This window comes from Neoarius graeffei, chromosome 1 (assembly GCF_027579695.1).
Source record: "Neoarius graeffei isolate fNeoGra1 chromosome 1, fNeoGra1.pri, whole genome shotgun sequence".
NCBI lineage: Eukaryota > Metazoa > Chordata > Actinopteri > Siluriformes > Ariidae > Neoarius > Neoarius graeffei.
Window position 1 is genome coordinate 72,529,703 of NC_083569.1, and position 12,708 is coordinate 72,542,410.

Genomic DNA, 12,708 nt, shown 5'->3' on the forward strand with positions numbered 1-12,708 from the left:
CTACTTGCTGAATCACGTCTTGCTTGGTGTTCTGGTACCTCATGGTTTACAAATTAAAAATTGGCAGTCGGTGAAAATACTGTGAGCACAAAGTGAGATTTTCACCTCCACTCAGGTGCTCTGAAAACAGGAGACACCATCCTATTATTCACAGCATGAGTACCTTTACAGCACCTTAGTAACTGCTTTATCTTGGTGATAATTTTCCATGGATCCAGAGCCTATCATAGTGAGGATATGAGGCTGGCTAGGATGGCAGATCATCTCAGGGTGCTATGCACAAAAATGTTAAACACCTAGAGGCAGTTCACAAGCATGTTTTTGAAAGTTGGGAGGTACCTGGAGAACCATTGCAGACATGCAAAACTCCACACAGACAGTAATAACTAGCAATAATTTACTATCACCTCTTTTCAGTCATGGTGATCCAACAGCAGATTACCAAAATGACCACAAGCATAACCTCCAGTTCAGGCACCTGGTGCACAGGCCTCTTTGACTGCTCATCTGATATGAAAACCTGTAAGTCTGCACCCATGTGGATTTCCATCTAGAATTCTGAACTAATTGCAAGACTTATATTTCAAGTAAAGTCAAGTCAAGTTTATTTGTATAGCGCTTTTAACAATAAACATTGTCGCAAAGCAGCTTTACAGAATTTGAACGACTTAAAATATGAGCTAATTTTATCCCCAATCTATCCCCAACTAGCATGCCTGTGGCGACAGTGGCAATGAAAAACTCCCTCAGATGACACGAGGAAGAAACCTCGAGAGGAACCAGACTCAAAAGGGAACCCATCCCCATCCGGGCAGCAACAGACAACATGACTATAACATTAACAGTCCTCACAAAGTCAGCTTCGTTGATGCTATAAACCCCCCACCAACGGAAACTTGAGTGCAAAACCGTTCATGACAACTTCAGTCCCAAAGTCAGCAAGTCAACTGCAGTCCTAAAGTCAGCAAGTCAACTGCAGTCCCCAGCCACAAAAACACCACTGCAAGAGTCCAGAGCATCCTCCAGGCGCGACCCCCAACTGTCCACATGGGGCCGCCCTCCACAGGAACGATGCGATGAGACTCCAACCAGACACAGGGCACCAGGATGGACCAGACAGGTCCGAGGAGCAGAAGAGGCCAGCATCTCGATCCCAGGACCAACATGCAACTCAGAGGGACAGATTTGGGGGGAGGGGGGATAGAAGAGAGAGAAAACACAGGTTGTTAGGTATGCCCAATGTTACCTGAATAAGTAGGAACAGTATACATATTGCACTGAGTACAAGCAGGGACTCTGGCAACTAACTATGACAGCATAACTAAAAGGGGAGAGCCAGAAGGTAACACAGGCATGAGGGAGCCCCGGGACATAAAGCAGCCAGCCACTACACCGTCAACAAACTCGAGTGAGCAAGCGAGTGGGGACTGACAACATCCATACATCCCAGTTTACCAAGACACTCTATGTCTGAGGATCCTCCAGATCTACACATTTACCTCATAAACACCATTAACAAAAGGCTTGACTAAACAGATATGTTTTCAGCCTAGACTTAAACACTGAGACTGTGTCTGATTCCCAAACATTACTTGGAAGGCTGTTCCATAACTGTGGGGCTTTGTAAGAAAAGGCTCTGCCCCCTGATGTAGCCTTCACTATACGACGTACCAGCAGATAGCCTGCACCTTTTGATCTAAGTAGGCATGGCGGGTCATAGAGGACCAGAAGTTCACTCAGGTACTGTGGCACGAGACCATTCAGTGCTTTAAAGGTCAATAGTAGTATTTTATAATCAATACGAAATTTGATTGGGAGCCAATGCAGTGTGGATAAGACAGGGGTGATGTGGTCATATTTTTAGTTCTAGTAAGGACTCTTGCTGCTGCATTTTGAACTAACTGGAGCTTGTTTATGCACTTATTAGAACATCCAGACAGTAAGGCATTACAACAATCCAACCTGGAGGTAACGAAAGCATGAACTATTTTTTCCGCGTCATGTAGTGACATTAAATTTCTTATCTTAGCAATATTTCTGAGATGAAAGAAAGCTATCCGGGTGATGTTATCAGTGTGAGTTTTGAATCAAAGACTGGGGTCAATAATCACTCTGAGGTTTTTTACTGCTGCACATGAAGAAACAGAAAGGCCATCCAGAATTACTGTATAATCAGAAAACTTACTTCTAGCTGCATGTGGTCCTAATACAAGTACGTCAGTCTTGTCAGAGTTAAGCAGAAGGAAGTTAATAAGCATCCAGTGTCTAATGTCCCTTACACATTCCTCAATTCTATTAAGCTGGTGTCTCTCATCAGGTTTTGCAGAGACATACAACTGTGTGTCATCAGCATAACAGTGGAAACTAATACAATGTTTACAAATAATATCACCCAGAGGTAACATATATAAAGAAAAAAGCAGCGGACCCAAGACAGAACCTTGTGGAACACCAATCTTTACCTCAGTACATCTAGAAATATCACCATTTACATCAACATACTGATAGCGATCAGTTATATAAGAGCTGAGCCAGGAGAGGGCCATTCCCTTAACTCCCACAACATTTTCTCGTCTATCCAGAAGAATGGAATGATCAATGGTATCAAATGTTGCACTAAGGTCAAGCAACACAAGCAGCGAGACACAGCCCTGATCAAACGCCAACTGTAGGTCGTTTACTACTTTAACCAGAGCTGTCTCTTTGCTGTGATTAGGTCTAAATCCTGACTGATACATTTCATGGATGTTATTCCTATGTAAATAGGAACATAACTGCTGTGCCACAGCTTTTTCAAGGATCTTGGAGATAAAGGGGAGGTTTGATATTGGCCGATAATTGGACAGCTGACAGGGATCAAGGTCAGGTTTTTTAATCAGGAGTTTGATAACTGCTAGTTTAAAGGACTTGGGTACATAGCCAATCCTAAGAGAAGAATTTATTATTTTTAGAAGCGGTTCAATTACTTCAGGTATTATCTGTTTAAATAGACGTGTAGGTAAGGGTATTTAACCTATAATATTTCAGGATTATTTAATTTTTAATATGGACATAACTTGCGTGATGGCAAGCCTAGCAGGACAAAAAAATGTAAATGTTATTTGGTAGACTTAAACTTACTTGTTGGACCAGTTGGATGGCCCAGTATGTGTTTAACTTAAAAAAAAAAAAGCAAAGTCCCAAGAAGTTTAGCCCAAGAAGTTATTGCTAAACTATACATTTGGAGTTATCACCATGAATGATAATTCTATATGGCCATCTCTCTCATTATCTCTAGCCGCTTTATCCTGTTCTACAGGGTCGCAGGCAAGCTGGAGCCTATCTCAGCTGACTACGGGTGAAAGGGGGGGTACACCCTGGACAAGTCGCCAGGTCATCACAGGGCTATTCTAAAACTCACAAGGCCTAATTGTCTACCTTATGATGTGAATTTGGTTAAGGAAAAGCAAAACATTCTTTAAAAATATCCTCATTCTACACTTATTATGACAGCCAGGAATAGCACAAAACAAAGCCTTTCTCATTCATGTAGAAAAAAACAGCACATGGTATCCAGGCAGAAACACGTAATCAAGTTCATGATCTTGGCATCATAAGCATGATTAATTAAACATTTTTTTGCAGCTTATTTCCATACATAGGCTGAGGAATTAAACAATTTTAAAAAGGAAATTGTAATTACTGTGTGTATGTGTGCTGCAGGTTGCTGTGGCCTGTGGTGCTTGCCGTGTTTGCAGTGTCAGACTGTTTCTGATTTTGGTTGGTGTTTCTGCATGCCGCTGCTTGACTGCTGTCTGACTGTCTCCTGCTGCCTTCGAAGCAAAATGAGGGAGCGCTATAATATTGAAGTGAGACACACACACACACACACACACACACACACACACACACACACACACACACATAAATTATACTAACAGTACGAGAAGTAAAAAGTTTGAATAACATAGGCAAAGCATAGACATAACGTAAGTGAGTCTTTGTTTCTCTCAGGGCTCCAGCATTGAAGACTGCCTCGCTGTGCTTTGCTGTTACCCCTGTGCCTGGTGTCAGATGTCATGTGAATTAAAGACCCGTGGCTAAACAGATTGTGGAAATTGCTCTTTTGCTTTAGAAGTTTCAAAATGTAAAATCTTCTAAGCTTGTGACTAAAATCAGCTTGTGATTAAAAAATTGCATCAGTGTGTAGCACATTGCTTGTTTTTTTTTCTTTGATCATGCCCCAAAACCATCACTTGCTCTATAATCATGTTCCAAATATTCTTTTTTATACAATATTAGCCTATATAAATAATCTCTGGGCATGTCCCACCGGGAGGAGACCCCGGAGCAGACCCAGGACACGCTGGAGAGATTACATCTCTCGGCTGGCCTGGGAATGTCTCCGTATTCCCATGGAAGAGCTGGTGGAGGTGGCTGGGGAGAGGGAAGTCTGGGCAGCTCTGTGTAGGCTGCTACCCCCATGACCCGGACCCAGATAAGCAGCAGAAGATGGATAGATGCATGGATGGATGGATGTATAAATAATCTCTTTTAGTTTCATTTCATCAGACTTACAGCTCACAATATCTCATCTCATTATTACCTAGCCGTTTTATACTGTTCTACAGGGTCGCAGGCAAGCTGGAGCCTATCCCAGCTGACTACGGGCAAAAGGCGGGGTACACCCTGGACAAGTCGCCAGGTCATCACAGGGCTGACACATAGACACAGACAACCATTCACACTCACATTCACACCTACGGTCAATTTAGAGTCACCAGTTAACCTAACCTGCATGTCTTTGGACTGTGGGGGAAACCGGCAGCTCACAATATACTTTACAAAAAGAATATGTTTCACTCAGGCTTTGCATGTTACTTAATGATTTTATAAAGCAGAATCAGAATTTATTGTCACTGTACCAAGTACAACGAAATTAAAAGCTAACCCTAAAGTGCAAGACCACATAAAAATAGAACAGTACCCAAAACATACAACACACACAACATACATTAAAAACAAAGTGCATATTGCATTTGTTATTATTGCACTGCTGAGGTGGATAACTAATAATAGATAATAAATAATATGGAACAGCCAACAAGGAGTGGGGTTAGTGCATGTTTGCATTCAGCAGGGTTATGACTCTAGGAATAAAACTGTTCTTGAGTCTGTTCATCCTGGACTTGATGCACCTGTAGCGCCTCCCAGAAGGCAGCAGGTCAAACAAATGATTGCTCAGGTGAAAACTGTCCTTAACAATATTCCTCGCTCTGGTGAGGCAGCAAGAGTTGTAGATGTCATCTAAGGTGGGGAGAGGGTGGCCGACAATTTACTGTGCTGTCTTAGCCACTCTCTGCAGCCTCTTTCTGTCTGCTTCAGTGCAGCTGGCATACCACACAGAGATGCAGTACGTCAGCAGGCTCTCAATGCAGGATCTGTAGAAGGTCTCCAGCAGCTTACTACCCAGGTTGTTCTTCCTGAGCACCCTCAGGAAGTATAGTCGCTGCTGGGCCTTCTTGATAACTGCCGTGGTGTTTACAGACCAGGAGAGGTCCACAGAGATGAGAGTGCTGAGACACCTGAAGGTGTGGACCCTCTCTACATAGTCACCATTGATGTAGAGGGGAGTGAGGTCAGCCCTGTTCTTCCTGAAGTCGACAATGATTTCTTCAGTTATTGAGGTGTTAAGTAACAGATTATTTGTTGAGCACCACTCTGTCAGGGCGGCACGGTGGTGTAGTGGTTAGCGCTGTCACCTCACAGCAAGAAGGTCCGGGTTCGAGCCCCATTGCCAGCGAGGGCCTTTCTGTGTGGAGTTTGCATGTTCTCCCCGTGTCCGCGTGGGTTTCCTCCAGGTGCTCCGGTTTCCCCCACAGTCCAAAGACATGCAGGTTAGGTTAACTGGTGACTCTAAATTGACCGTAGGTGTGAATGTGAGTGTGAATGGTTGTCTGTGTCTATGTGTTAGCCCTGTGATGGCCTGGCGACTTGTCCAGGATGTACCCCACCTTTCGCCCGTAGTCAGCTGGGATAGGCTCCAGTTCGCCTGCGACCCTGTAGAACAGGATAAAGTGGCTAGAGATAATGAGATGAGATGAGACCACTCTGTCAACTTCAGGACCTCATTCCTGTAGTTCACCTCATCACGTCCTGAGATCAGCCCAACCGCAGTGGTGTCGTTGGCAAATTTAATGATGGTGTTTCCAGGGTAGGCAGGCATGCAGTCATGTGTGTAAAGAGACTAGAGTAGGGGGCTCAACATGCAGCCCTGGGGAGAGCCGGTGCTGAGCCATAACATTAAAACCACTGACAGGTGACGTGAATAACATTGATTATTTCATTACAATGGCACTTGTCAAGGGGTGGGATATATTACGCAACAAGAGAACCAGAAGTGGTCCAAGCAGTGAACTGATGACAGGATGATGGTCACCCAAGGTTCACTGTTACACATAGGCATGCAAGCTAGCTCACATGGTCCAATCCCACAGAAAAGCTACCATAGCACAAACTGCTGAAAAGGTTCATGCTGGCTGTGATAGAAAGGACTCAGAACATATATGCATCACAGCTTGCTGCATAGCTACAGATCAGTCAGAGTGCCCATGCTGACCCCTGTTCACCTCCAAAAGCACCTACAATGGGCATGTAATCATCAGAACTGGACCATGAAGCAAGGTGAAGAAGGTGGCCTGATCTGATAATCATATTTTCTTTTCCATCATGTGGATGGCCGGGTCCTTGGGTGTCTCTTAGCCAGGGATGAGATGGCACAGGATACACTATGGGAAGGAGGTAAGCCGGCAGAGGCAGCGTGATGCTCTGGGCAATGTTCTGCTGGGAAACCTTGGGTCCTGACATTCATGTAGACGTAACAATGACACGTCCCACCTACCTAAACATTGTTGCAGACCAAGTAAACCCCTTCATGGAAACGGGATTCACTAACGACACTGGCCTCATTCAGCAGGATAATGCAACCTGGTCCAGTGCAAAAACTCTTCAGGAACCAAGGTGCTGACTTGGCCTCCAAATTCCCCAGATCTCAATCTTATCGAGCATATCCATGGGATGTGCTGGACAAATTAGTATCATTCATGGAGGCCCCACCTTAAGGGGACATAAAAGGCAGCCTGCAACAACTAGCTCCATCAGGAGGTGGTCCCCTGAAATGGAACATGCCCTCAGGGACTGTTATGACATCACGGACTGGGATGTCCTGCTTAGCCCACACTGTGAGGACATAGAGGGGCTGACACACTGTCTGACGGATTACCTTAACTTCTGTGCAGACGTGGTCTACCCCGCTAAGACTGTACGATGTTACCCTAATAACAACCCATGGGTAACACAAGAAGTCAAAGCTGTCCTCAACAGGAAGAAGGCCACCTTCAGGAGCAGGGATAGGGAAGCAATGAAAGCAGCACAGCAGGAGGTAAAATGCTGCGTGAGGGAAGCTAAGGACAGCTACAGGAGAAAGGTGGAGCAGAAGCTGAAGGAGAACAGCATGAGGGAGGTCTGGGAAGGTGTGAAAACCATCACAGGCCACAGTACAAAGACCAGAGTCGTTGAGGGGACAGTGGAGAGGGCGAATGAGTTGAATTACTTTTTCAATCGGTTCAACCAGCCCACGTCCCCCCACCCTCTCCCTCACTGCAGCCATCTCTCCTTCTTCCCTCAACACACCTCCCCCCAGTCATCACAGCAGCCCCCTCCTCCCCCACCTCCCCCCACCTCCATGCATTACTGCAGACCAGGTCAGAGGTCAACTGAGGAAGCTTCACCCCAGGAAAGCAGCAGGCCCGGACAAGGTGTGTCTCCGACTACTGAAGACCTGTGCTGCTGAACTGGGTGAACCACTCCAATGCATCTTCAACCTTAGCCTGCAGCTGGGGAGAGTGCCCACCCTCTGGAAGACATCATGTATCATTCCAGTTCCTAAAAAGAATCGGCCCAGCAAGCTGAACGACTTCCGACCGGTGGCACTCACTTCACATCTGATGAAGACGTTGGAGCGGCTCTTCCTCAGCCTCCTCAGACCCCAGGTACAACATGCCCAGGACTGTCTGCAGTTTGCGTACTGGGCAGGTGTTGGTGTGGAAGATGGCATCCTCTACCTGCTACACCGAGCCCACTCGCATCTGGATAAGGGAAATGGCACAGTGAGGATCCTCTTCTTGGACTTCTTGAGTGCCTTCAAAACCATCCAGCCCCTATTGCTTCAGGACAAACTGAACAGGATGCAAGTGGACCCCTGCCTGGTCACCTGGATCTCCAGCTACCTCACTGACAGGCCGCAGTATGTCAGGCTGAAGGACATCACGTCTGACACTGTGATTAGCAGCACCGGAGCACCCCAGGGCACGGTGCTGCCCCCTCTTCTCTTCACCCTGTACACCACGGACTTCTGCTAAAAGTTGGAGCTGTGTCACATTCAGAAGTTTGCCAATGACACAGCCATCGTTGGGAGTATCAGTGACGACAGAGAGGAGGAGTATAGGAGCCTGGTGAGGGACTTTGCTGTGTAGTGCAACAGGAACCATCTGCAGCTCAATACCTCGAAGACCAAGGAGCTGGTCATTGACTTTGGGAGGTCCAGACCAAGTTCATGACCAGTTCTGATCGAGGGAGTCGAGGTGGAGGCTGTGGATTTCTACAAGTACCTCGGGCTGTGGCTGGACAGCAAGCTGGACTGGACTTGCAACACCAAACACTTATACAGGAAGGGACAGAGCAGGCTATACTTCCTTAGGAGGCTGCGGTCCTTTAACATCTGCAGGAAACTCCTGTGGATGTTCTATCAGTCTGTGGTCACCAGTGTCCTGTTTTACACCGTGGTGTGCTGGGGGGGCAGCAGGGGTGTAGGTTTGGTTTGGAAAGTGGTGGGGACATAAATTTGGCATGTTGTCAGGGAATTCAATTTTTCACAATATAGTCAGATACATCGCGTGGAAATTTGGACCAGATAAAACTATATATTTGCATACCTCTCACACTGAAATACATAATAGCGGGTGAGACGGGGTATGTCTATAATATTTTACAAAATTAGATTTAGAGTCTTGATTTGTAGTTTTTTTAATTATTTTTTTGAAGAAGAATTTAATAATCCATGCATTAAAAGGTTACATACATACAGTAGGACTCATACAGAGATACAAATGTTTTTGTTAACATCTCAAGCTTGGCATGCAACTTTTATAACAAACCTACTCATGTGGCTGAACCAAAAACATATAAACTGTAACTCATGGACACATAATGAGCTTTACTCATTTGTGAAAATCATAGCTGTGTTGCTGGCACCTCACACTACATCCAGCTACAAGCTCAAATGAATGAACCAAAACATGTTGTCTTCTTTCACAGACTGACACAAGCTGCCTATTACTTTGAGGTTTACTTTATCCATTGTGTTTTTATGGACATGTCAGACTGCAGAATGGTTAAATACAAACAACTCATACAGACATACTAATTCCTTTGTTAATATCTCAAACTTGGCAATATCTATTACAAACCCACTTATGTGGCTGAACCAAAAACATATAAACTGTAACTCATGAACACATAATGAGCTTTACTCATTGGTGAAAATCATAGATATGTTGCTGGCACCTCACACTACATCCAGCTACAGCTACAAGCTCAAGTGAATGAACCAAAAACATGTCGTCTTCTTTCACAGACTGACACAAACTGCCTACATATTACATTGAGGTTTATTTTGTCCATCATGCTTTTATGGACATGGCAGACAGCTGCATGATTAAGTTGCTCTTGAGACATAGTTGATGTCAACCGTGTCTTCAGTCTCCTCAAAGCGCTAAAGCTCCTCTCAGCCTCTGTAGAGGACACTGGCACAACAAGTAAGAGCCTAACCAAGGCCTCTACCTGGTCAAACAACCCCCTCACCTCAATGGGCATGTCCCTGAGAATACTGGCTGCATCACCACTGGACTTCACCTTGTGTTTTAAAAGAAACATTTGCAGCTGGACCCTTAAAACATCCATCTCAAGTTCAGGATATGGCTCCACAACATCAGACACCTGGCCTGTAAGGAGGACCATTTCCAATTTATACAGAGTAGCCAAGTCAGCCTGACTAAAGTGGTCTTCAAACTGCTGCTCTACAGTGTCTAACACTTTGTAAAACTCTGACCTGAAGAAGTCTTCAGCAGATTTAGCAACATGTTGCTCTGCTTCACAGCTGTATCTCTTTCTAGGCTTTCTCTGACGTGGCATTTCTAACACTTTGTAAAACTCTGACCTGAAGAAGTCTTCAGCAGATTTAGCAACATGTTGCTCTGCTTCACAGCTGTATCTCTTTCTAGGCTTTCTCTGACGTGGCATTTCTAACACTTTGTAAAACTCTGACCTGAAGAAGTCTTCAGCAGATTTAGCAACATGTTGCTCTGCTTCACAGCTGTATCTCTTTCTAGGCTTTCTCTGACGTGGCATTTCTAACACTTTGTAAAACTCTGACCTGAAGAAGTCTTCAGCAGATTTAGCAACATGTTGCTCTGCTTCACAGCTGTATCTCTTTCTAGGCTTTCTCTGACGTGGCATTTCTATTGGTTCAAAGTCGAACGAGTTGACCATGGCCTCAGCATTCTGAAACATATTATGGAAGCTCTCCTCATTTCTCTTGGATTGTATAGACTCCCTCACATATTGCACAGCTTCTCTCATCCCACAAATGGTTTGTGTCTCTTTTTGTAATGATTTGTTTAGATTCTCCAGTTCCCCAATAACCTCTGAACCCATCATGAACCACAGGACAGTCTTTCCCTTACTAAATGTCTCGAACAGACCACTTGCTCTTGAGCCCATGTCTGATTTATTGGAAGATGCCATGTCCTCTAAAGTTGCCAACACATTTTCGTACTGCCTAAGAACAGATTGAACTGCTTTGTAGCACACTGTCCATCTGGTTGGACACAGTGGCTTTAAGGCAGTATTTGGTTCAGGGCCTGCATTTGCTTTAAACATAGCCTTAAATTTTCCTGACTGGTTACTCAGGCACCCTAGCTCATTAATCCAAAACAAAGAGTCACGGACAACAGTTGATGCATTGTAAGCAGACTGTGCAATCAAATGTGAGCAGTGGGCACCACAGTGCACATAGAGTGCCAGTGGTTGATGTCTCTTTACCAGAGCCTGTGTGCCATTGAATTTTCCTGCCATATTGGCAGCACCGTCATAGGTCTGTCCACGCAAGCCAGACAAAGGAAGATCCATACGCTGAATGACATCTTCAGCTACCCTAGCAATGTCTTCCCCTCTGGTTGCCGATACCTCATACAGCCCCACAAAATCTTCATGGGAAACCAAGTCATGGTCGACAAATCTGAAACATATAGATTCTTGTTCCTTCCCTGATATATCCTGGGTGCCATCAATGATTATGCTGTACTGCAGAACAGACTGAGATTTTATTGATGTTGCTATTTGTCTGACAATTGTGTTACCAAATACACTCAGAAGTTCATTTTGAATTTGCAAACTGGTATAATCATGTGATTGCAACAACCAATTAGCAAGAACATGGTCATCCTTAGCTAAGAATTTTAAAAGCTGGGGTAAATTTCCCTCGCTTACCACATGGCCTCGAATAGCAATACCCTGCCTTGCAAAGTAATGCAATGCACCTGCAATCTTTTCAAGACAGTGCCTAGCATCTATCTGTTTTTTCTCCCAAGCCCTAGAGAGATGGGCATCCACAGGGGTAGCTTCTTGGGCATTGACATGGACTGCATGATGGTGAGCTTTACTCTGCTTGTGTTTCTCAAAATTAATAGTTGAATTTTTCCGGATTTTGTAACCTCTTGTTGAAAATGCTGGGTCAGCATTTTTGGCTAAATTTCTCTTTTTAATCACATATGCTCTAACACAATCAAAGCAAAGCACTGCCTTTAGAGATGGGCAGTAATGAAGGAAGGGATACAGTTGATACCATTTTGCCTGGAAACGTAACACTCTATTCAAGACAATTTGGGGCTCTATGTATTTGGGGTCAGGTTAATTAGGCTTTGTGCCAATGTCCATCATGACTTCGTTTCCCTGAGGTTCCCTCACGTTATAGCACACAGTAGAAATCCTTACCTGGTAACCTCTTTCCCCTCTCTCCACCTGTCCTATGCTCAGGTGCTCAATCTGTGTGCCTTCAATTCTGTCTGATACCTGGTGTATGAACAGCCACTATGTTGTCATTGCAAAATTAGCCTATATAACATTACAGCACACAGTTGAAATCCTTACCTGGTCACCTCTTTCTCCTCTCTCCACCTGTCCTATGCTCACAGTTTCTCCACCTCTCTCTCTCTGTTTGGCCTCATCTCTATCTGATGCCTGTATGAAAAGCAATTAATATTGCAACACAGGCCTACGCAACTTACATTTGTAGCCATGTCTTCATCTTTATTGTGAATTTGAAAGATATGATTGATGGAAGATGACTGTTCTACAGCAGTAGACAAATTACAGCGCCATGTTGGCTATCTTACCTGTTTATTACTACTTTGCTCTCTCCCTGTCAGATCTGTACTTTCCCTCTTTCTTTTTTTGCCTGATGTCTGTGCACAGCAAAACAAATGAGTCAAATCATCTGGCATTCACATAATGCTATGCAAATTTCGAAATTAAGGTAGGCTACCTAGCTAATAAGCTTACATGAATTATTATATCATATGAAGTATTTTCTCCATCAAGTTACCAAGGCTT

At 44.5% G+C, this 12,708-nt stretch overlaps 1 protein-coding gene across 1 annotated transcript; it reads left to right on the plus strand.

The window, feature by feature from the left end:
- Positions 1–419: 419 nt before the first annotated feature.
- Positions 420–4,083, plus strand: LOC132888666 (cornifelin homolog A-like). The gene is made up of 3 exons (XM_060924733.1): positions 420–522; positions 3,703–3,848; positions 3,994–4,083. Exons 1-3 carry the CDS (start codon positions 420–422, stop codon positions 4,081–4,083), a joined length of 339 nt encoding a protein of 112 aa, XP_060780716.1.
- The last annotated feature ends 8,625 nt before the right edge of the window (positions 4,084–12,708 follow it).

Excerpts from the sequence above, each read along its gene's own strand:
- LOC132888666 (XM_060924733.1), top strand. The coding sequence starts at position 420 with ATGGTGATCCAACAGCAGATTACCAAAATGACCACAAGCATAACCTCC. Across the intron at positions 523-3,702 it reads CTCATCTGATATGAAAACCT|GTTGCTGTGGCCTGTGGTGC; the intron begins GTAAGTCTGCAC and ends TGTGTGCTGCAG. Across the intron at positions 3,849-3,993 it reads GGGAGCGCTATAATATTGAA|GGCTCCAGCATTGAAGACTG; the intron begins GTGAGACACACA and ends TGTTTCTCTCAG.